Source organism: Mustela nivalis (assembly GCF_964662115.1).
Source record: "Mustela nivalis genome assembly, chromosome: X".
In the NCBI taxonomy this organism is placed as follows: domain Eukaryota; kingdom Metazoa; phylum Chordata; class Mammalia; order Carnivora; family Mustelidae; genus Mustela; species Mustela nivalis.
Window position 1 is genome coordinate 25,223,828 of NC_139040.1, and position 25,824 is coordinate 25,249,651.

At 35.8% G+C, this 25,824-nt stretch overlaps 1 protein-coding gene across 7 annotated transcripts in view; it reads left to right on the forward strand.

The window, feature by feature from the left end:
• Nucleotides 1-25,824, forward strand: part of TENM1 (teneurin transmembrane protein 1) — an 801,322-nt gene that overhangs the window by 311,510 nt on the left and 463,988 nt on the right. For 6 of the 7 annotated variants that reach the window (XM_082717245.1, XM_082717244.1, XM_082717248.1 and 3 more), the window contains 2 exons: nt 3,528-3,788; nt 5,435-5,491. In XM_082717245.1, coding sequence (XP_082573371.1) covers nt 3,528-3,788; nt 5,435-5,491 — 318 coding nt within the window. The remainder of the gene's footprint in view (nt 1-3,527; nt 3,789-5,434; nt 5,492-25,824) is intronic. The other variant, XM_082717249.1, reaches the window with a different exon arrangement.

The window sequence follows — 25,824 nt, forward strand, 5'->3', positions numbered from 1 at the left end:
TGGTGTGGTCAGAAGTTTCTTTAGCCGTTATGGTTAGGACTGTAGTGGTATCTTATTGCATTTTTAGATGACTAATGATGTGGAGCATCTTTTCAGTTGCTTATTGGTTGTTTGCATACCTTTTTTGTGAGACATTTTTTCAAATCTTTTACCCCTTTAAAAACTGGATTTCAACTGTATTGATTTGCTCATATTTTGTCTCTTATGAGACTGCAAAATAGGTTTTCATTATAATAAAATTTAAATACATATTTGTGAAGCCCCAAGTACTTCATTCACTTGGCAACATCTGTATCTGTTTATTCTTGAATTATAATTTCTTATGATACCAATCTATCTTTTTAAATCTTAGATATCCTAAGAGTGTACTGTCATTTCTCTTATGGTTAGATTTGGTAAGAGTAGACCTATAATAAATCCAATTGAACTTCATCTTCTCTAGGGAATATATAGTATTTTAGGTAACAAGGTTATATGTGCAAGGCTAAAAACAACCACTTAAGGTGCGTTGTAAGTGCTTTATAGAAAATGCATCCTATGGGAATTTTGAACACCACCGAGACTTCTGTGTATTTAAGGAAATAATTCACAGTGGTAACATTGATTTTAAGAAAGGGAAGTGTTCAAATCCTTTACTGGGAGTAAGGGAAACCTTTTCTTTCTCTCCTTTTATTTTTGTTTGAACATTAAAAAAACAACTGATAGCTTACTTGGATTGTTACTTTTTCTAATTATGTATCAACAAGGGAAGTGTATTTTTACCAGGTTGTTTTAATTACAGAATTTGTAGTTTAATCTTTGTGTTCAGATCAGACTATTGCTCCAATGGAAATCTTACATGATTTTTTTTATCATATTACACCACATTTCCTTAAAAGGGAACAAATCCATGTTCAGATTTCTTTTTTTTTTTTTTTTAATCTTCATCAATTTAAAATATTTTTTTTAACTTTTTATTTTTTATAAACATATATTTTTATCACCATCAGATTTCTTTTTGAATGGGAAATAAATCTCTTTAACAAAAAGGCATTCTTCTTACATTTGCCAGTGATCTTTATTTTTTAACCATATCTAGCATTTTATTATATAAAATGTCAAATTGGCTGTGTATTTATTTTTATTTGTTCATCCTTTTCCAGTGAATGTCTTTACCATGACTCCGATGCTCATATTGTAGTCTTTGGAAAATAACATCTCAGTGTCATTGTATGAGTGAAAATAAATGCAAGGCTGTGCTTTTGAAAGTAAATTTCCTAATTAGTGCCCTGAATCCAGGGAAAATAAATGGGGACACTTCATAGCAATTCAATTCAAGCCCTTTCTTTCTTGTGTCTCCAAATAGGATTACAGCTGGTTGCTGCAGAATCTTTGGTAATGCCCCAGTAAGGTTGTTCTCTCACTTTGTCCCTTTTCCTGGCTCCCACTGACTTCAGGAAATATCCAGGGATGGAGTTTTCAAGGTGTGGTCCCTGGGCCAGGAGCATATAGGGCCTTACCTGGGAGCTTGTTAGAAATGCAGATTCCCCAGTCTTCCTCCGGACCTTCTGAATCAGAAACTGAAACTGGAGGGCAGGCACAGCAATCTGTATTTTAAGAAGCCTTCCAGGTGATTCTGAAACACGCTGAAGTTTGGGAAGCATTGGTCTAGGGGAGTGAAGGAAGTCGTGAATGCAGGCATGTATAAAATTCCTTTCCTGCAGCTTTAAGCTGACAGGTTCATGGTCAGGTTGCTGTAGCAACAGTTGCACAGTAGGATTAGATAATGAAACATTGTGAAATTAAGAGGCATGAATATTAACTGATCACAATATTCTAGATCACTAATATTTATATTGGGCAAAATGGATTTTTGCTTTTAGCCTTATGTCATGGAGAAGCACAGTTTCCTGAGGTTATATGTTTGACAGGTAGAAAACACGTCTATTTTTAATTACTGCTTTGGAATTTAGACAAATTTCTATGGAAAAACAGAACTACTCTTAGAAACATGCAGCACAGAAATCCTAAGTAATGAGCTTAACAGTGACTTATAACCCTGAGAAAATTAATTTATAATTGAATTATCCTAATACATTATAGTAGCCTTCTCTGCCCACGGTATCTGTTTCATAGAGCACAGTGTTGAGCACCTAATGGCTATTAAATAAGCATTAAGATTTGATTTGTTAAATCCTTTTTTGGCAATTATATGTCACATAAACAGCTATTTTTAAAACACATATTCATATTCTGCATTCTTCTATCTAGTGCATGGTCTGTCTATATAAATTCTAACACTTTCTGTATTCAAAGAATTGAATTCATTTTAGGGTTTGCATTTTATTGATATGTGCTAAGGATTAGATGCACTCAGTTAAGCTTCTTCCCAGCCAAATGACATACCCTGTCTCTGATGTCAGTCTGAGAAAATCCTATATAGTGTACAACATCCCCGGATTACCTTATCTAAGTATTACATGGACATTTCAGATGATATATCTTGGCATGTGGTCATTTTTCATTAACTTATTAGGGACTGTTAAAGCATTTTTCCCCCTTTCTGACACCTTGCCATAATTGAATGCAAAATTGAATGTAAGACTGAATGCCTGATATACATACAGTAAGTGGATGGGGTTTCACCAGTGTCTAGTGGACACCGTGCCCAGATGGGTGTTTTAGGAAAAGGGGATCTGTTGCTACCTGCCATGTGCAATAGACAAATGATACCTACACTTTGGACCTTATTTTCCTCAACGGTAAAAAGAGGGGATTCATTACATCGTCTGCAATATCCTAAGCATTATATGGATCTAAAACTTGGGGGGAAAAGTGGGGGAATCCAAACTGTGAAGCTCTGCTAAGGTGAAATATACAATTGAATATTTTTTATGTATTTGTTAAAATGAATGAATGAAATGAATGGATGAAACAGAATCATTAGCCTCAGGTAGGCCTCAAACCCCTTTGGAGACTATGGGGAATAATGATATTAAACACTCATAGTTTCAGGTGGTTAAGCTAATGTGTTTTGGGAAACATACTTTAGAGAAGTATGTTTAAATATGTAACATTTCCCCCCAGATTTTTCACATTGAATTATTTATTCTTAACCCTAATGTGTATGAAATACTTAGGAAAGCCAATAATTTTATTATTTTAAGCATAGGTGTGCGCTACGGATCATATATATTCTTCCTAGAAGAGAAATATCTTTTAAAGGACAGCTTTCTACACTTTATACTCGTCTGCATTCACTTATTTCATTACATTTTGTGCAACCTAAAATTGTAGCTATAAAGCTATTTTGGGCATGCTTTTTCCAGAGCCTTGTAAGAATCAACAGGAGCATAATTTTAAGCTACAGAAGTGCAAAATAAGCACAGAATCCTAGCTACCATAAATAAAAAGGCCAGAATTCTAAGTTTGCAAAAACACGTAATTACTAGTGGGGGGGGGCGGGGGGCGTAAGGATAGAAAGTAGAATTTTATCGGATCTTTCTTCCTATTTCTAAACTTTTCCTGTGAACTTTGTTTCTTCTCAGAGATGGAATTCTGTGAAACTCCTCACACTCTGTGTTCTGGCTACCAGACAGACATGCACAGTGTTCCTCGGCACGGGTACCAGCTAGAGATGGGCTCTGATGTGGACACAGAGACCGAAGGTGCGGCCTCACCTGATCATGCTCTGAGAATGTGGATACGGGGGATGAAATCAGAGCATAGTTCCTGTTTGTCCAGCCGGGCCAATTCTGCACTGTCCTTGACTGATACAGACCATGAAAGGAAGTCGGATGGGGAGAATGGTAATAGAACTATCTATACTGTTTAAGTAAAACCCAGAGAAAATGCAGTTTTTAGCCTTTGATTTGTTTTTCTTCCCTCTGTCTGCTTATCTTTCATGTAATGTACAGCATAGAAATGCAGGTTAGTGGGTTCCCATGGACAAGGTACGTACCCAAGTATCTGGAAAATAGACACCCCTATTTGTAATAATAGATAAAATGCTTGTTATTTCTGGTGATCCCCCAAAGGAAATAATCTCATGTCATCATCAATATTACGCATGTCGTATTTATTACTCACCTTTTTTTTCTTCTTTATTTTCCAGTGCACTACTAATGGTATTTATTACAGAAAGTATTCATTTCATGTATTTTGGCTTTACATCAACATATAAACAATGAGATGAATGACTGTATACCAAGCTTGTTCTGTATATGCTTTCTGTTTTAATTCGGACTAACCTGTCAAATGTACAGACAGATTCAAATTAACCAGGTTAGACTGAAACAATAAAAAAAAAAAAGCCCAAAAGGTAAATTAACTTCAGCCATTTGCCAGACACTTAGTAATAATACCAATATCATTAAATTACTATTATATATTCTTTTTTTAGAACTTTTAGAAACAGAAAAATTTTGTCTTTTTGAATTGGTGAGAAGAGGTTAATTTATTACTTCTGTCCCTACTGAAGAACAAAATCCTTTCATAAAAAGCACATTAATGCTTATTAAACACATTAGTCTGTGCTCTTCATTCTGTTTGTATAAACTTCATAGGTCCCATTATTGTGACCACAGGTCTCCTCTGTTAGCAGTGGCTAATTAGTGTTTTCTCAGGTGACAGAGCGGTAGCCAGCCACCCTATACCTACAGCTTTTTCTATTCTGTCCTCTGCCTTGTTCAGCCCATAGGGGACCCTGGCCACAATGATATAATCAGGAATGACCATTTACCCACTAGTTAGAATATAACTTCCTTTATGTTAGACCATAACATTTTGTAATATCACCAAGTATGCTTGGAGTCTTCATTTTTTTTTTTTTTAGTTTATTTTCATGTACGTATGTATGTATGTATTGCTGGCTTTGGCCAAGAGTGTAGGAGGTGAATTATGGAAATGAGAAGGGAACATAGGTGATCTATGTATGCATAGTCATATAAGTGAAAGAGCATTAGGATAGAAGTAATGAGACCTTGGATTAGTCTCTAAAGTTTTCTGGGCTTCAGCTGTGAAACAGAAAAAAAAATGACCAAATTTATGTAAAAAGGATGTTAGATGATCTACATCACTGAGACTTCTTGTACCTCATGTCTATCTTGACATACGAAGTTATATAGCAGTTCACTGCATTAAAATATTAAAATGAAAGAAGTTTCTCCATGGATTTCCACCATTCTTCCACTTCCATAAGACTCTAGGTGTATGGGGTTTCTTTTGAGGTAATGGAATAATTCATCAATATATTGGTGATGGTTGCAGAACTCTGTGAAAATACTAAATACTACTGAATTATACATTTTAAGAAGGTGAACATTATGATATGTGAATCATATTTCATTGAATCTGTTATTAAAAAAATACTACCAGATGAAGGGTAGGGATTAAAGATTGAAGAATCCCAGATACATTGGATAAGGATTAATTCGTAAAATGTTTAATATTACAGGTTTTAAATTCTCTCCTGTTTGTTGCGACATGGAGGCTCAAGCTGGGTCTACTCAAGGTAAGTCTATCCAAATATTTGGCCACTGATTATTTTTACCTCACCCCATCCCTGATACCCATCCCACAAAGTGGAACTCTGCCCCCTGACAAACAACACACCGGGCTGGTTATTTAACCTGTCAAAGATTAGTTCATTGGCTGCTTATTGGTTTGCATTTCTCTGGAAAAATTGATGTGTGTGTGTTGGTAGTGAAGAAGAGGTGGCAAGAGTGCCGGACAAGGACAAGATAAGATCCAAGCTGAGGAAACATTGATTTAGCATGGAGGTGTAGATCTTAAATCAAGACGAATTGCGTTTGGCCTTATGATTTCCTACGTTATCTATGATTTTTTTGCATGGCTGTAGTCATTAATTTAATTCAGATATTGTCATAGCTTTACAACACCTAGCAAATGGCTTTGGTCTTTTCTTCAGATGCTCTGGCTTGGGTTTAGAATCCTGCTATATCCATGTCATCAATTATAAATAGCACCTTCAATGAAAGAAATGTTGTTCATTCTTCCCTGTAAACCTCTGTTTATATTGTATCATTTTTTTCAGTGAGGAGTATTGGTGTCCTTTTTACTTTTGTCTTCGTTGCGCTCATTAGGTTTTGCCTCTTTTCCCGAGGCATGAAAGAAAGCAATATTTATAAATGATTATGATGCAAATCAAACTCTCGAGGGGGAGGGGCAATTCTCATATCTGACAACAAGGCAATGACGCAAAATTGCAAGGTGGTGGGAGAAAGGGATCAAAGAAAGATATATCAGAATGAGCTTTATTAAAATGCATATTCTCCTCCCCTCCCCCCCACCATGAGAACTGATGATTGGAGGGAGCCACTATACTGTATCACTCTGTCTTATTCATTGGATGTATTAGGCACTTTCAAGAATGAAACTATTCAGTTTCATTTGACCCTCGGTCTAATCAACCATCTGTCTACCTTGACAGTGTAATACTATTTACTGAGACAGAGTTGGAAGACACAGGAGTAAAGGACATGCATCCTTTATTTTCCTTGTAGGTTTATTTTCCTTATGGTTTATTTTAGGAACTGGATAGAGTATCACAAAATTGGGCTGGGCTGCTAAGGAAAACCAATGATTGAGGGTGCCTGGGTGGCTCAGTGGTTAAGCCGCTGCCTTCGGCTCAGGTCATGATCTCGGGGTCCTGGGATCGAGTCCTGCATCGGGCTCTCTGCTCAGCAGGGAGCCTGCCTCTCTCTCTCTCTGCCTGCCTCTCCATCTACTTGTGATTTCTCTCTGTCAAATAAAAAAAAAAAATCTTTAAAAAATAAAAAAAAAAAAAGGAAAACCAATGATTGAGTCTGCTAAAAACTCATCTTCACTGTGAGACTCTATTGGCCCAATAGGTACCTCTAAGAATGATTTCAATTTTTGAGAGGTAGTAGAGCATAGTGATTTTAAGTTTGGACTGTGGAGCCAGGGGACCTAGGTTTGTATAAAGCTGGGAAAGTTCTATAAAGTTTCTGTGCTCGAATTTCATTACCTGTAAAATAAGGATAATATTAATGTCTACCATGAGGATTTTGTGATGATTGAATAAACTGATGTATATAAAGATTTGGAATAATATTTGTAACATGTAAGTACAATTTGAATGTTCATTATTATTATTGATCAGCACAATTTCCAAACAACACTTAGTATCTTTATCTCATATGATCTTCTAATCACTCGGCGAAATAGATTCTCTTGTTATATGTGAGTCAAGGAAGCAAAGAAATGGCTATTTAGAAAATAATCAGTTGCACTTAACTAGCTGGTTTCTGAATTGCAACTGATTATTTTCCAAATAGCCATTTCTTTCCTTCCTTGACTCAAATATAATGTGAACTTATATAACTTTTTCCTTCTTGGTGAGAGATCTATACATCTTACTCTGACTCCTACTACTAATTTTCAAATAAAGAGTATACAATTTAGAATCTTAATTTATGATCTATAGTACGATTTCACCAATTTGATTCTATAAACTTTCAGTCAGTTATAACCAGGTGTGAGCAGTCTTCAACATTTCCCTAGGTTCTCACAGAGGAGGTTTGAGTTAAGATTAAAATATAAATGGTTGGGGCGCCTGGGTGGCTCAGTGGATTAAGCCTCTGCCTTTGGCTCAGGTCATGATCTCAGGGTCCTGGCATCAAGCCCCGCATCGGGCTCTCTGCTCAGCAGGGAGTCTGCTTCCCTCTCTCTCTCTCTGCTTCTCTGCCTACTTGTGGTCTCTGTCTGTCAAATAAATAAATACAATCTTTAAAAAAATATATAAATGGTTTTTCTAAAAGCATATTAATTTGAAGAAATAGTTATTTTCAATGAATGGAACTTATTTTTTTTGTGCAAATGTTGCTATTCATTTCCCATTGATCTCATCCATTCCTGGAAGGAGGCCTAGCAGGGCATCTTTTTCATTAATCTGACTTTGTATATACTATATTTGAAAAGAGTAAAATGGCATAAATTTTTAAGATTTATGTATTTTACTATTTCAGACTCCATGCCACCCCATCCCTGTGCCTCAGTTAGTGTCAGTGACTCTTTCTTTCATTTCCGTCCTCCTGTAGATTCTGATTTGGGGATTATTGATGAAACAGTGGCCCAAATATCATAGACCAGCTTAGGACAATTTAGGCCTCACTCCTATAAATGTGGGAGAAAAGTAAAGATTGGGGGAAATTGTTAATTTGGGTGAGTTATTCAACTGAGACAGATTCTGAGACATGATTTCAAGGATGCTTTCAATTCTGTCCATCCTAGATTATCACTTGGATATCCTACTCATATTTCAAAATCATGTCTATAAGGACTTGTATCTTTCATTTCATTAATTGGTTAAGCCTTTCAAAATGTTTTTTTTTTCTCATTTTCGCAAACTCTTTTTGGTTACCCTTAATTGAATTTAAGCCTCCGACATACTATAATGTATGAGGGATTAAAATAAATAGCCGTCCATTTTAACACTGATACTCTTGGACTGAGCTGCCTGAAGCAAAGGGGAAGGGAAGGAGAACATAGGGTAGCAGAAGGGAATCCAGATTTCTCAGCTTTCATAGGGTGATAGGAACACTAATGGAGTTTATTTCCATTCCCTCAGATTTGTCCTGAGTAAATTGTCTATTGATGCTTAATGGTCTGTTTAGGAAAAATGCAGATTTACTCAAGTTAGCTTCATCCTGAGGCCTGTGAGCAGGACCCTTTGCTATCAACCATACTTCTTTATTCATTTTTACCCCTTCACCATTCCCATTTCACCTTACTACCAACATTGCCCTGAGGAAAAAAATAAAACCGAGAGGCAATATATTTTTGTAGCTCTTCTTTGATCTTACAAGGATAGAAATGCTGGTGGGTCAAACCTCTGGTCCTCTAAAACACAGTTCTGCCTCTACAGGTGATCCAGTGGGCATTTCTTAGAAGGATTCTGCAGTCCTGCTTGAGTATCAACCTCAGCAACTAGGGTACCCCTCATAATTACATTTGACTATACCTCAGACTGGAGGAATAAACGATTTGGGCAGCTAAATTTGGGTAATCAATTTCCAAGAATGTGTTTTTCACATATGGCCTAAATGAAACAGTTGGATTATAAATAGTGAAAATGAAAGTGCATATCAAGAAGCTAAATGGAGAGAAACAAAGAAAAAGCATTTTAAACCTGTAACTAATAAAGTATACAGATGGTCCCCAATTTACAATGCTTAGACTTACATGCTTTTGACTTTATGGTGTGAGAAAGTAATACCCATTCAGTATTAATTCTACTTTGAATTTGAATTTTGATCTTTGCCTGGAGTAGTGATATGCGGTACAATCCTCTCGTGTTGCTAGGCAGTGGCAGTCACAGCCCCCAGTCAGCCACTTGATCACAAAGGTAAACAACCAATACACTTACACACATTCTGCACCGGTACAACCGTTCTGGGTTTTTTTGTTGTTGTTTTGTTTTGTTTTACTTTCAGTACAGTAGTCAACAAATTATGTGAGTTATTCAACACTGTATTATAAAGTAGGCTTTTTTTGAGATGATTCTGCCCAACAGTAGGCTGATGGGAGTGTTCTGAGCAAGTTTAAGGTAGGCTAAGCTATGGTGCTCAGTAAGTTAGCTGTATTATGTGCATTTTCAATTTACAATATTTTCAACTTGTGATGAGTTTATAAGGTCATAACCCCATGTAAGTCAAAAATGATCTGTAAATCATGAAGAAATTTATAGCTATATTCTTGTTTATAATGATATTCCTGTGCAAGCCATATTTATTGAGTACCTACTCACTGCTAAGCTCTGTACGGGAGACTGGGGATATGGTAAAAGGTGAACAGTATAGAATCCCCAATCTCAAAGAACATACAGTCTAGCATGAGGGATTGAGGCCCTGTTAGTTAGGATTATTCATTATCATTTATCACTGTTAATGCAGGGAACAGAAACCAACTTTACATAGCTTGAAGAAAAAACCACATTTACCTAAAAGAGCATGAGAATGCTTCATGGCACCAGGGCAAGAGTGACTAGACAGCAGGAAGGAATTAGATCAGAAGACTTGCCTGGACTTTGCCTCTTGCTTCTGAATCCAGTTCCTTCCTTCCTGCCTCTGCAGGTTGATTTCCTCTAAATCTCCATTTTAAAGACACACCTAAAACTGCACACAATCCCTCAGTTTATGTATCTTATGTTCAGGGGAGAATTTGAAATTAACCTGATAATTTTCAGTCCCATTTCTTTTTAAAAAAAATTTTTTTTAAAAGATTTTATTTATTTATTTGACAAAGAGAGAAAGATCACAAGTAGGCAGAGAGGCAGGAAGAAAGAGAGATGGGGGGGTGGGGGAAGCAGGCTCCTTGCTGAGCAGAAAGCCTGATGCAGGGCTTGATCCCAGAGCCCTGAGATCATGACCTGAGCTGAGGGCAGAGGCTTAACCCACTGAGCCACTCAGGTGCCCTTCAGTGCCATTTCTAAATTCCAAGGAGGCAGGATAATTTTCCCAGCTTGAGTCAGATATCTGCCACTGGACCCATCAGCTATACCCAGGGAATGAGGTTAGTAATACAAATGTTGCTTTGTAGGAACCCACCCATTGGGTTCTTAGAGCAATTCTCAATGCAGGACAGTCAGTCAAGTGGGCACATATACCCAAATGGCTCTATTAGAGAGGAGAAGGAGCTAATTTTAATATAATCCAATCAATACTGTGATAAAGATAGGTGCAGTTTGCTGTGAGAATGCAAGTGATCTCAAACCATTTATCACAGTAAAAATGGTTATATTAATGCAATCTAAATAAATTTTGCGCTCTATAGAGTATGTGGTTAAGAACATGCTCTATAGTATAAGGTAGACCTAGGTTTGTACTTTGGTTCAGCCATTTACCTGCTGTGTGTCCTTGAACAGATACCTAAAGCTCTCCAAGCCTCAGTTTCTTTGTCAAGTGGAGACATCACCTTTGCAGTTTTTTTGTGAGGATTAAGTGAGAAAATGAATATACTGCTCTTCACAATGTATCTGACATATGTTAAGCACGCAGTCAGTGTTAGTGGTGGTTTTCTATCACTCAGCAAGAATTTATTATGTGCATAATCTGGGGTAGGTGCCTCCAGGTGAAGGCTCTCTTGGCAAGGATTAACCAGACCTGCCAAGTGACTTCTGAAATATCTAGCATCCCAGGAATCTCTAGCCTAGGAGGGTCTGGCCTACTTTCTCCTCATTTCCATCTGGGTAACATGCCATGCACTTGTCTTACCTTCAATAATACATCATTTCAGTAGCCAACAATCTTGTTCTGCCAAGTATAGAAGACTGTTAGAAGAAATTAAATGAAGTACTTCAGACGTGGCTGAAGGATCACTTGTACCATTGTTTTTCTGTGGTCTTTGTGGTAGCCCCTTAAGGTAGAACTGGGATTTCAACTACACAGAAGCCCTGTCGATTTCCATGATTGTTGGGCAGCTGAGATCCCTATATGCTGGTCAGGAACTTTACAGGTAAGGGATTATCTGATATAATCCCATAATAGCCAAAAAAAAAATCCATTAGTACTGCTCCCTGTTGTTTCTGTACTGTATACCTCAGAAACCTGGTAATATACCATGTGCTACCAATAAACACCATGCCATCATAGCCATGCATACGGTGTTCTCAGACCCTAAATTGCTTCATCAGAACAGCAGGAGTTGTGAAAAAATACCCAGCCTAACACCTGGGTTTCTTGAATGACATGCAATAGTTATACCCAAATGAGGAGTCATTCCTTCTGATATTTGACCATGTGGGGCCATTCATGTGCATTTAATGGAGGGAATTGGTTTGTTTGTTCTACATTTCTTTCCTTTGGTTTTTTGTTTTCCCCTGGTAATGTAAGTTGTACAGGACACTTCCCTAGCAATGATAACAGTTCCTCGGGAACCATCTGAATGTCAAAGGAAGTGTGTGAAACAATGCAATGACTTGGTAATAGCTTTGGCAGGAGCCTTGCCATATAACTGACATCCTAATGGCTCTGCTGGACCCATTAGGCATGTATAAGACAGCACAGTTGACTTTGTAATGGCTCCTTTGGAGATGTTACACGATCACAGGAAGTGTGTAAGTCATTGAGATTACTTTATGTGTGGGTGAGACACTTCTGTGGTGACTGTGATAATCTTACAATTGAAAACAATTTTGATATTATTGAAATTCAAGCCATTATAAAGTTAGATATAATGAGCTCATATTTTTTTTGTAGGTTATTTTAACTAGTATTTTTTGTAGTGTTGAAGTACTATCAGAGGATGGTTTAAAAATTGAAACAGTAAACACAGGCTTAAAGCAAAAAATCCTTCTCCCTCTTACACTTCAGGTGCCACTCTTGAGGGGTGGCCAGTGTTAACAGTGTATTATGTATCATTCCCCACATGTTCTGTACATGTACAAATGGGTGGACATACTATAAAAAGCCTAATAACTTCTTCTAGTTAATATTCTATTTTGGACGTTCTCCCATATTTGTAATACATAGATCTGTCTCACTCTTTTTAATGCTTGTGTAATATTCTGTTTCTGTATCATTTATTTAGTCAGTTCCCTTATTCATGGACATGTAGATTTCCAATGCTTTGTTATTAAAAAACAGTGCTGCACTTAGCATCTTTATACACATCTTTTTGTACACCTATTGGATAATTTTGTAGAAGTGGAAATGATGGGTCAAGGATATGTACATTGAGCATTTTTTTTCTAGATATTACTAAATTTCCCCCTTAAACAACCAATTTGTCTTCCTACCAATGTGCCTGTTTTCCCATGTCCTTATCAACACTGACAGTGATATAAAAGATTTTTAATACGTAATCTGCTAGATGAAATATGGTATCTTCTTGTGCTATTATTTTGCATTTTATTGATGAGGGACCCTGTGTATCTTTTTATATGTTAATGAATAATTTGCATTTCCTTGGTTCTGAATTGTCTTTTGACATTCTTCACCCATTTTTCTATTTGAATTTTTACATTTCTTACTATTTTTCCAGAACACTTCATATATTAAGGTTAAAAATCCTTGCTGTCGTATATTATGCTTGTTTCTTAGTTTGTCATTTGCCTTTTGAAATAGGTTCATAGGATGTGTGTGTGTGTGTGTGTGTGTGTGTATTTTTTTAAGTGATCAAATTCAATCATCTATACTCTATGACTTCTGACAATACATGTAGAAGGAGGGATAGGTGATAGGCAGATATAGAAGTAGTTATCAACATTATGTCCCCAATTCTAAAAACAAATTGCTTGAAAATTTATTTTAACTTTGAATTAGAATCTAAGTATCTACACACAAATAATCTAAATGTCTGGTATGTATACATGTGGTATGCATCATGGATATATTTACATGAACTCAAACTTGAATGTAAAAGAAGTTAAATATAATATGAATAATGTTGATATTAAAGTAAATTAGAGGGGCGCCTGGGTGGCTCAGTGGTTTGGGCTGCTGCCTTCAGCTCGGGTCATGATCTCAGTGTCCTGGGATCGAGCCCCACATCGGGCTCCCTGCTCCGCAGGAAGCCTGCTTCCCTCTCTCTCTCTCTCTCTCTGCCTGCCTCTTTGCCTACTTGTGATCTCTGTCTGTCAAATAAATAAATAAAATCTTAAAAAAATAAATAAAGTAAATTAGAATTGTTTATTAGTCTTTATTGTTTAACCACTTACTTCTTTAGTACATTAAATAACATGAAAGAAGCCAAAATGAGTTAATGTGCTCACAGAATTAGCTTATCAATAGATTTTTTAAAAAAATGTATGAATTTTTAAATTCAAATTAAATGCAGATCTTGAACTCAGGGCTCTAAGATCAAGATCTGAGCTTAGATAAAGAGTCAAGCACTTGATGGACTGAGCCACCTAGGTGCCCCAGTAGATTAAGAGGTTAGGAAATGTAAGAAAAAATATGGTTGAGCATATACTCACTAGGAATAAATGACAGCGCACGCATATCTTGGTGCTTCACAGATACCATGTGTGGTACAAATTGAAGGTTTATGGCAACCCTACTTTAAGCAAGTCTGTTGGCACCATTTTTTTCTATGGCATGTCACATTTTGGTTCAAAATTTCAAACTTTTTTATTATTATTATATTGGTGATGGTGATCTATAACAGTGACCTTTGATGTTACTATTGTAATTGTTTTGCAGCACCACAAACCATGCCCATATAAGATGGTGAACTTAATAAATGTTGTGTCTTCTGACTGTTCCACCAACTGGACAGTCCCCCATCTCTCTCCCTGTCTTCCAGCTACCCTATTCCCAAGACATAACAGTACAGAATTTACCACAATTAATAACTACAATGGCCTCTAAGTGTTCAAGTGATAGAAAGAGTATCACATTTCTCATTTAAATCAAAAGCCAAAAATGATTAAACTTAGTGAAGAAGGCATGTTGAAAACCAAGATAGGCTGAAAGCTAGGTCTCTTGCACCAAACAGTTAGCCAAGTTGTGAATATAAGGGAAAAGTTGTTCTTGAAAGAAATTAAAAGTGCTACTCCACTGAACACATGAATGGTAAGAAAGCAGAACAGCCTTATAGCAGATGGGGAGGAAGTTTTAATGGTCTGAATGGAAGACCAAACCAGCCACAACATTCCCTTGAGCCAAAGTCTCATGCAGAGCAAGGCCCTAACTCTCTTCAATTCTATGAAGGCTAAGAGAGGTGAGGAGACTGAAGAATAAAAGTTTGGAGCTAGCAGAAGTAGGTTCATGAGGTAAGGAAAGAAGCCATCTCCACTGCATAAGAGCAAAGGGGAATCAGCCAGTGCTGATGGAGAAGCTGCAGCAAGTCATCCAGAAGATCTGTCTAAGATCATCCATGAAGGTGGCTACACTAAACAATGGATTTTCAATGAAGACAAAACAATCTTCTGTTGAAAAATGATGCCAGCTAGGACTTTCGTAGCTAGAGAGGAGAAGTCAGTGCCTGTCTTCAAAGCTTCAAAGGATAGGCTCTTATTACATAGATAGACTCTTATTACATCTGAATTCAGCTGGTGACTTTAAGCCGAAGCCAATGCCTATGGGAGGGAACTCTACCTTATTTTTGGATATTGAGAATTCCAGTATTTCATTACTATAAAAATGTTAAAATAGACATCTTTTTGATCAAAGCTATGCTTTGTTCTGCTTTCTTATGATAGACTTATACAACAAAAATAACTGGTTTCAATAATGTTTACATTAAGACCCAAGATATATATTATGAAATTATTTCTGAATTCATAGCTCCGCATTAGCAAAGCATGAAAATAGCAGTTTCATTGTTCACTCACTTAAACTAGGTGATTTACTTTAAAATATTTCTTGCCAATTTTTCAATGAAAGGGAAAAAAATGAAACTGTGTATTTAAAATTACATGTCAGGGTGTCTGTGTTGCTCAGTCGTTTAGTGTCTGCCTTTGGCTCAGGTCATGATCCCAGGGTCCTTGGATTGAGCCCTGCATCAGGTCCCTGCTCAGCGGGAAGCCTGCTTCTACCTCTCCCACTCCTCCTGCTTGTGTTCCCCCTTTCGCTGTGTCTTTGTCAAATAAATATATAAAAATTTTAAAGTAGTTGGTAAAAGTGAACATCCTTGTTTTGCTCATGACTCAAGAAATCCTTCTAGTGCTTCCTCACTTAGAATAAAATTGGGTTTTATGATTTTACATGACATCATGCTATGGAATTATATATATTTTTAAATTATAAATAATTATATTTATATATGTGATTATATATAATTATATATATGATAATTACATTTATAATTATAATGAAGTATATCATTTAATTATATATCATTATAGCATAATAATTATAATAGCATATATAATAGAATATAGAAGAAAGTATATTTGTATCAATATATAGGTATATTTAAATAAGAATCTCTATGAAAAATTGGTGATCAGCAGTATAGTAGAGCGGTTAAATGCAAGGGTTTGGAATCAGACTGCCTGGATTTGAAGCTTGGCTTTGCCACTTACTAGAAAAATGACATTACTTATCTTCATTATAGCTCAATTTCTACATATGTAAATGTGGATATTATTAGTACCTAAGTCATGGAGTGATTGTGAGAATTAAACTCATTAATATCTGTAAAATACTTAGAACAGTGTCTACAGAGAGTATATAGTATGTATTTATTAAATATAACTCTGGATTTTATTAAATGCCTTTTAGCATCTAAGCAATTTTTCATATGATTTATCTATTCGTAGAGTAAATTAGAGTAACAGATTTCCCAATAGTGAACCATCCTTGCATTCCTAGTGTGAACTGCACTCAGTAGTAGGGTATTTTTCTTTTACCCTATTGCTGGACCTTGTTTCCCAGTTATTCCAAGAAGCTTTCTTCAATATTCACAAGTACAAGTGGTTTTTAGCTATATTTTGGGAATCCTTTTTCCGCTTTAAATCGCAAAGTTTTTCTTGCTCCCAAAAAGTTTTTAAAGATTTGGAAGCTTTCACTTTTTTTATGCTCTGAAAATATTTAGGGAGCACTGAAATGATATGTTCCTTAAAAGACTGGCAGATCTTGCCTATGAAACTAATTCTACTTTTTTTGGTTTGGGTAGTTCTTTGGCAATGTCATTTCTATTGCATAAACCAGAAAGTTTAGATTTTTCTCTGTCTTCTAAGGCCAGTTTTGGGCATTTATACTTTTCCTATAAAACCAACCACTCTACCCAGGTTTTTTTTTTAATATTTTATTTATTTGTTTGATAGTGAGAAAGAGAGAGAGAGAGCACACACACAAGTAGGGGGAGCAGCAGGCAGAGGGAGAAGCAGGCCTTCTGCTGAGCAGGGAGCCTGATGCGGGGCTTGATCCCAGGACCCTGGAATCTTGACCTGAGCCAAAGGCAGACACTTAACGACTGAGTCACCCAGGTGCCCCTCTACCCAGGTTTTCAATTGTATCTTCAAAGAGGTGCACAAAGTAGTTTCTTAGGAGTTGTTCAGTTTCCTCTTTATCTATAGTTATTATGACAAGCTTGTTTTTTTTTTAATCTTCTCCCCTTTCCTTGATTATGTATTCTATTGCCCCCCGACCATGAAATGACTCAAATGGAAAGCTATGTCCTGTTCTTGGAAGGTAAATCTCAGCATCATAAAATTCTCCCCAAATTAATTTTTAATTCTAACATGGCTTCAATAAAAGTATCAGTTGGCCTTGAGTTACTGGCTCTGATATTCATATTAAAAACAAACAAACAAGTAAGAACACTTTGAAAATATTTGGGAAAAAATATAATGTCGTGATAGTAAGTTTGCCAGTTATTAAAATGTATTTAAGTTCATTTTAATTATACTAGTGTGGTGCTAGTATATGAATAAATAAAGTGTTAGAATGGAAAAGGAAACCCAAAAATGGACTCAAATATAGACAGGAATATAGAATATTTTAACGATGGCATGTCACTAACAGGAAAACATGAATTGTTTAAAAAGGTGTTAGGACAATTAGGTAGCTATCTACAAAACAATAATATTGGTTCTCTATCTCACTTCCTACACCAAAATAAATAAATATTAAAATAATTACTAGAAAAAAAAAACATGGGAGAATTTTTTCCTGATCTTAGAATAGGAGAAGCTTTTCTAGATACAGGATGTGAAAACAAGCTGTAAACAAAAATTTTGCCATGCTATATTTGTAGCATCCAGAGCAAAGGGTTAATTTCCTCTTAATGTAAGAAGTACTTACAGTCAATAAGAAAAAAGCTCCAACAGTAAAATGAAAAACAATTGATAGAGCCCATAGAAAAGGAAAGAAGAATGGTTCTTGAACATTTAAAAAATGTTAACCTCACTCCTACGAAAAATGCATAATAGAACCATATGTTATTATTTATCACCTTTCACATTAGTAGTAATAACAAGCTAATAATATGCTTTGTTGATAAATGTGTATGAAATATTGATTATAGGAGTATAAATAGAGTCTCTATGAGAGGAAATTTAGCAAAATCTAGCAAAAACTCTACCTCCTTTGACTCCGCAGTTTTACTTTACAGAATTTATCCTATAGATATTGAATGAATATGCAGTGATATGTATGAGGATGTTTACATTAGCATTGTCCAAAATACCAAAAAATCAAGATATGGATGAAAATGTTCATCAGTAAGAGACTTCTTGAGTAATTTATGGTACAGTCATGCAGTGGAATATTCTACAACCTTACAAAGAAGGAGATATACGTGATGGGAAGAGAAGAGGAATGGTTTAGGAAGAATTGTGTAGGGCTATTTTAACTCTGTTGATGCCATATTTGTTTGTTATTTATTTACTTGTAGCATTGTATTTCTTTTTTTTTCCAGATTATTTTTATTTATTTATTTAACAGACAGAGATCACAAGTAGGCAGAGAGAGAGAGGGAAGCAGGCTCCCTGCTGAGCAGAGAGCCCGATGCAGGGCTGGATGCCAGGACCCTGGGATCATGACCTGAGCTGAAGTCAGAGGGTTTTTTGTTTTTTTGTTTTTTTTTTTTTTAATTTATTTATTTGACAGAGAGAGATCACAAGTAGACAGAGAAGCAGGCAGAGAGAGAGAGAGAGAGGGAAGCAGGCCCCCTGCTGAGCAGAGAGCCCGATGTGGGACTTGATCCCAGACCCCAAGATCATGACCTGAGCCAAAGGCAGCAGCTTAACCCACTGAGCCACCCAGGTGCCCCAGCATTGTATTTCTTAAACTAAGTGGTGGTGGGTACATGGGTGTTTAAATTATATCTTTTTGTACCCTTTTCTAGATATCTGAAATATTTTAATCAATAATTTAACGTGAATGGGACGCCTGGGTGGCTCAGTGGTTAAGCAGCTGCCTTCGGCTCAGGTCATGATCCCAGCGTCCTGGGATCGAGTCCCGCATCGGGCTCCTTGCTCCGCAGGGAGCCTGCTTCTCCCTCTGACTCTGCCTTCCACTCTGTCTGCCTGTGCTCGCTCTCGCTCGCTCTCTCTCTGACAAATAAATAAATAAAATCTTTAAAAATAATAATAATAAAAAAAATAAAAAATAATTTAATGTGAATAAAATGAGACAACTCTGTGTATTAAAGGAGAATGAACTTCGACATACATCATTAAACAAAAACCAGAGGGTTTGAGTCATTGTGTACAGCAGTCGGTTTTTTGTTTGTCACTCAGTAAGAAATACTTTTTACATTGTGACCTAGTTTGTAATGAATGTATAAATAAAAATAAAAATTAGCAACAAAAGTTTCATAAGAAAATACCTACCCTTACTATGAACAACAAACCCTCTGACATTTTTTATTCCATTTTATTTCATGTCTTTGTAGTGTTATTTGTGATCCAGCACATTTATTTTATAACCCACTAATGGGTCACAACCTCCAATTTAAAAACTGATGTCTAGCACACACTACACTTGGTGTGTAGTTTTTAATGGAGCTACATATATATATATATGCTTCTATATACATAGAATTTCTCTGGGAGTATTCACAATAAATGGATAATTCTGATTACATTTATGGAGGGGAACTAGGTGACTGTGGGGCAGAGGTTAGAGAGAGATTTGTTTTTCTATGCACTCTTTTGTACCTTTAGAACTTTGTACTATGTTTTCAAATTTTTTTATTTAACATAATTAAAAACTAAATAAAATGAAAATGATATCAGAGCGGAATAAATGCAACTCACTTACTTTCCAAACTACATTTTAAAATAACCAATAATTGCCACTTAGAGCTCTTTCCATTGTTTCAAAGAAATGGGAAAAAAAAACCTCCTTCCCTATGAACATAGGATTATAAAATATTCCCTTTGTGGCAATCCTCAGATTTCGCTCTTGATTTATTTCTTTAACACAGCTTTTTTTGGTGTGTGTTCTTTCTAAAAGCAACGTGAGAAATCTATTAGACTGAGGGTAACATTTTGGTCTTTACATTGCTATTAAGTCACTTGCTCATTCTGACTGTCAACACGAAATTAGAGCTCTATAGGTGGAAGAGCATACTCTACTTTTCTTGAAAAAGCTGTGTTTGGAGATCAAGTTTCTGTCTTACCCAGGAAAGAAGGCACGGAAGCCTGGTTATCCAGTGGACCAGCAGTTTTGTTTCAAATTTCTCAGACAAAATTAGCAGTTCTAAAACAAAAAGGCAGCTGAAAATTCCAAACCTTTCATGTAACATACACCGTGCTGTTTTCCTTTGAAATAAAAAACATGTATTTACCATTTAACAATTTCAAAAGTGTACACCCAGTTGTGTTTCCATGAGCAAATGGCTATTACGCTAAGTGTTTGATTTTAAATAAAATTTCCTTATTCACCAAAGTCCATATTTTTGACATTTTATTTTCAATTTTATTTTTTTATTAGTTTCAGAGGTAGAATTTAGTCATTCATCATCTGCCTATAACATCCAGTGTTCATTCCATCAAGTGCCCTCCTTCATGCCCACCACCCAGTTATCACTTCACCCATCCACCTTCCCTCCAGCAACCCTCAGTTTGTTCCCTAGAGTTAAGAGTTTCTTATGATTTGCCTTCCTCTCTTCTAGCCACCATTATCTGAAAATCGCACTTAAAAAATTTTCATTTTGATGTCTGTAAGTGCAAAACTAGTTTAAGATCATTGATCCTTTATTTTCATTGTTCCTTGGCAAGTTTATATTTGCTGAAATAGTTCTACAGCCAGATTGATTGTGTGGCCTATACGAGTTTTCTCTGTAAAGGCTTAATAAATTTACTGTAAAAAAAAAAATGGCAGTCTTGTGAAATTATCCAAACCTTTATCTTCTACCTGTGCTACCCAGGTTATGAAGCACAGGTAGAAGATAACTGGGTGCTAAACAAGGACCAAAACAAAAGAAGTATAAAATTAGGGAGTATCCCACTCCCTGTTAAATGTGTGAGTTCTCTCTGCTTTCTTCACATGGCTTCTGGGCTACCGTGCTCTTCATTTTACTCTTATTTCAGTGGTCACTTCTCTATCTTACTTGCTGAGTCTTCCTCTTCTCTCTGACCCTTTAATGTTTTCGAGGACCCAGTGTTCAGTCTTTGTCCTAGAATCTTCATTAACACTCACTCACTTGGTGATCTCAGACCATTCTTGAGGCTTAAGACACTATCTAATACACTGATGAGTTCCCAATTCACCTCTCAGCCAAGACTTCCAACATCCAACTTAAACTACCTACTTGATAATACCACTTCACTATCTAATACTCATCTTAATTTTTACTTGCCCAAAACCGAACTCCTAATCTTCCCTCTACCCCAGGCTTGCTTCACTTGCAGACTTGCCTATCCCAACTGATGCCACTTGCTTGGACCAAATATCTTGGAGTCATCCTGAAAACTCTCTTGCTCTTGTAACTTAAATCCACTCTCAGCAAACACTGTTCCTTTACTGCCAACTCCAGTACTCCCACCTTCATCCAAGCCACCATCATCTGCTACCTGCTTAATTCAGCAGCCTCTAACAGTTCTCTGTTTCCCAGAGTGATCCTTTTAAAATGAAAGTCAATTCTGCTGAAACTATTGCAAGGGCTCATTTCAGAATAAAATATTTACAGTGGTCTAACTTGCCCTCCATGATCTAGCTTTCTCTCTTATCTTACTTCCTTCTGCATTTCCCCTTGTTAGCTGTGTTCTAGCCACACTGGCATCTTTGTCGGCCTCCAAAAAACCAGACCAAAACAAAATCCTTCCAGCACACATCTGCCTTAAGGACTTTGTTCTAGCCAATTCCTGTGCTGGGAACTCGGTTCCTTTAGGTATCACATATTTAACTCTCATACATCCTCAAACATTTATTCAGCTGTCTCCTCCTCAGAGGGGCCTAATCTGAACCATAGCTATAGAATATTGCAATATTCACTTCCAACCCCAAAAGTCCCAGTATGTTTTACCTGGCTCTACCTTTTCTTTTCTTTTTCATAGCATATATCATCTTCTATATAATTTACCTAGGTAGTGTGATTATTGCTTATTCTCTGTTTCCCACATCAGAATTGTAAGTTCCACAGGGGCTGGGATCCTTGTCTGTTTTATTCACTGAACTCTTTATAGCTCATAGAATAGTTCTCAACAGTAAGTAGGTATTCAGCAAATGTTTTTGAATGATTAAGTAAAGATATGTAATTCTCGGTATATACATTTTAGCTGTCCCTTTACACAGAACTGAACAACCGTTTTTAATTTATCTGAACTTTTATTTTTTTTTTTTTTTGCACAATGGATTTTTTAGGGCTTTGTCTTTATGTGTAAACCAATTTGGCTTCTGAATGAGTTGGTCCATCAGCTCAATGAAGTCAGTAGTTTTGAAACTCCTTAATTAATAGTTGAATCTGTCCCTATTTTCTGGTTTCCTATTCACTTAGTTTCAGTTTGTGATGACTGTACTTGCTTGTATAGGTAGAATATTCAAATGAATCTGTGCATGGAAAAACAGCAGCAACTGATATGCCAAATCAATGCATGTAGACATAACCATATTCAATCTCAATTAGACTATAAGACAAATGAGTATTATAGGAGAACTTTATAGTCAGCATAGTTGGTTTTAAGGCTAAGAAATAACAAATACCAATTGACTGAGTGTCCATAAATAAATAAAATACATACATGTATCTTTTTGAGTGATTTATGAAAATAAGCAAGTCAGTCAAAATTTTCAAATAAGTTGATTCATTTAAGACATTGCCTAAATTGATACGTTGTCTGACTGAATTGCTTGGTCATTCCAGTGGAAAGTACTGAACCTTTTATTTATGAAGATACAACCATATTTTAGAAAATAATGCATCAATTGACTTTTTAAAAAGCACTCTGATTAGAATTGATCAATCGATCCAGTCAAAATTGTCAAGAAATGTGAGTCTATAGGACGGTCAAGTCTAAAGTAAAGCTAGGATAAGAAAGTATAAGATGTTAAAGTAAGATGTTACTAATCCCATGTTATGTCAGTGTTTTGAGGAAATGTCTGAAAAAAGAGTGGGAACTGGAAGTTCAAACATTTTAGCTTTGAATGAGTCATAATACCATCAACTCATGACATTTTCACCAGTCTTCCTGTTCGTACTGGTGTCAAAACAATGCCACAGCTGACACTAGGGGACCTCAGGAAGGCGAAACAAGGCAGACTAAAGCTGAACAAACACAAAAAAGGAAAGAAAGGAAAGGAAACACAATAGTAACTCCATGGATTAAATACTTGATATATTTTTTGATTTGCTCTCAACATATGGGCAGAAATTATTTTAACCTTTGGCTGCTTTCATTTTAGTCCTGGACCTATAGGATACCTTTTGTTGATTTGTATAACTTGTGTGGCAAACAATAAGGATTTGGAAAGGAATTTTATCTTTTTCTTCAGGTATAGTTTTGTCCCTAAGCTCTGTCATATGTGCATCAAACTGATACTGACATTTTTCTCAGCTTCATCCACAAAGTTTATCAAGATGTTTCTGTTTTACTTCGGTTTCTAAGCAGCTGCCTAGAGCTGGAGTCCTTTAGATTTTTTTTTTTTTATCATGTTCTCCTAAGAGCCACAATTTTATAAAAAGAAATTAACACAAGGTAACTCTCAGCAGAAAAGTGGTTTTCTCTGATAATAGTTTCCCTCCAACGTAGATGCTGGTCTTTACTCACAAGAACTAGAAAGAATAATTTGGACATTTTTTTCTTGTACCTTATACCTTGGGCCTGTGAGACGTAAAATAAAGAAATATCTTGCTTTCTAAGAAGTTAGGTTTCAGTTGTTCCAGATTGAATTAGTGTAAATAAAATAGAAAGAAGAGCCCTAGCAAATCAATACTGCATTGGTAGTAAACTGGAAAATACTGACAAATTATCCTTTTAGGCCTTAGCGAGGTTTAATCTAAACATCGTTTTCTCCTGACAGTATGAGAGAGAAGAGAGTAATTTATTACACAGTCCTGATATGGATGAGAAAAGACTGCTGCTTGTTCTTCGCTGTTCTGGCTCTTTCCTTCACCATGCCAGTTCAATTTTTGTTTTGCTCCAGAAAATCATTCTCCAATAATATGTTTACAGGTCTTGTAACTTGAATACATAGTGCTGCTGCCTTATCATGGTACATCTGAGTACTTGCTAGCTTGTTTAAGGATGTAGATTTTTTACTGCTCTGTTGGAGACTCAGGTTTCTCTTATTATATTCCTGAAGCCTGTTTCTAAAGCATTGTATGCAAATCATCTAGTTTTACCTGCTGCATAAGATAAAGTAATCTTAGAAAATCTGGTCATATTATCATGCAAATAATTACCATTTCCCCAAATTTATGATTTTCATGACTGATTATTTTTGTTTCTTGCATTTACTTAAGGTGGTCCCTATTTTTAGTGCAGTTAAAATGTACTACCCATTTACAGGAAAGAGAAACTTTGTGGTTTTTGAAGGAAAGAAATAGTGTTTCTAATTTCTTACAATGTTTAATTGTTTTGTCATATAATTCTTATTCTATGTGATAGGTGTGAAGTGCAAATATGCAAAATGTGTGGCAGAAAAATTGGGTCAGCAATTTGTTTATGTTTTTCTGTTAAATAAATTAGTCATGTTAAATGTCACGTTTTCCAACATAGATATGATAAAATAACATTTTTAATTAACCCAAGAGGGATATGGACATAAGAAAACCAAGTACATTCTTGAGGCAGAATCATTTCTCAGAATACTGCATTATGAACAATATTTAAATTACTGGTTATATTTATCCCACATATTTTCCACAACTTAAAGTCTTATTATATTAACATTACACCTCAGTGGTTATTATGAGAGTAGTAAAGAAATGAACCTCAAACTTTTTACACATTTTGGGGATTGTATATACATTTAAATATTAGTAAATGTTTTCCCACTTAATGTACCCCATACCAAATTAAAGCCTTCATACGTTTAATTACTCATCTAGACTCCAGAAATATTTAAATTCCCAGGTCCCTTTAGCCAAAATAATTAAGTAATTAAGTTAGGAATGGTGAGCTTATTTACAAAAGGGGGAATTTTAATAAGAAACTCAGTTAAATTTAGTTTTGTTGGTTCAGAAGGGAAACAGATTTCTTCTGGAAAATATTTTCTAAATGTATTATGGATGTATGATTGGACTATCAAATATAAATGTTGCAATCTTAACCTACCATAGACCAAGACATTGTGACAAGCTATACCTTATATAATTGGCAGCCTGCTGAATATGCCAGTGAATTAAAAAGGGAAGAGGATCAATTTGATGCCTTAAACATAATTAACCACCATGTTTGAATTTGCTTTATTTCGGATATTGTCTGAAACATTATTACCATTTTTGCAAGACCTTTTAAGTTATTAAACATTTAAAAATTCCCTTTGGGAGCATGACACCCATTATAGGAGAGATTTGGGGTGTGTAGGGGGAGAGATGATTAAAAATAAATGTGGTCACCAGACTTCTATTTAGCAGCTTGCTTCCTTAGACCTAATGGTGCTGATAAAAGTAATTCTGATGGCATTATTAGCCTATCTTTATACTACTAGGCCAATTGACAAAAATAAAATCAATATTTTTTTCCAATTGTCAAGACAGCCAATCACCACGGGTTTGATTGGATCACAGCATGGTCGATCTAATTCATTAGTTAAGATTACCGAAATAAACCACACTTGGAAAAATTCAAATGCAGGTTTGTGGGTAACTGCCAAGTAGTGGAGCAGTTCTATAAAAGCAAGCTCATCAAATGATTTCTGCAAGTCATTATTTATGTTCAGAATTGATTCTGTGAATAAAGTCATTTGAAGGGTCTGGAAGATAGAAGTAGAAAAAAATGCTTTTTAAAATTTAAAGTGAAAAGAT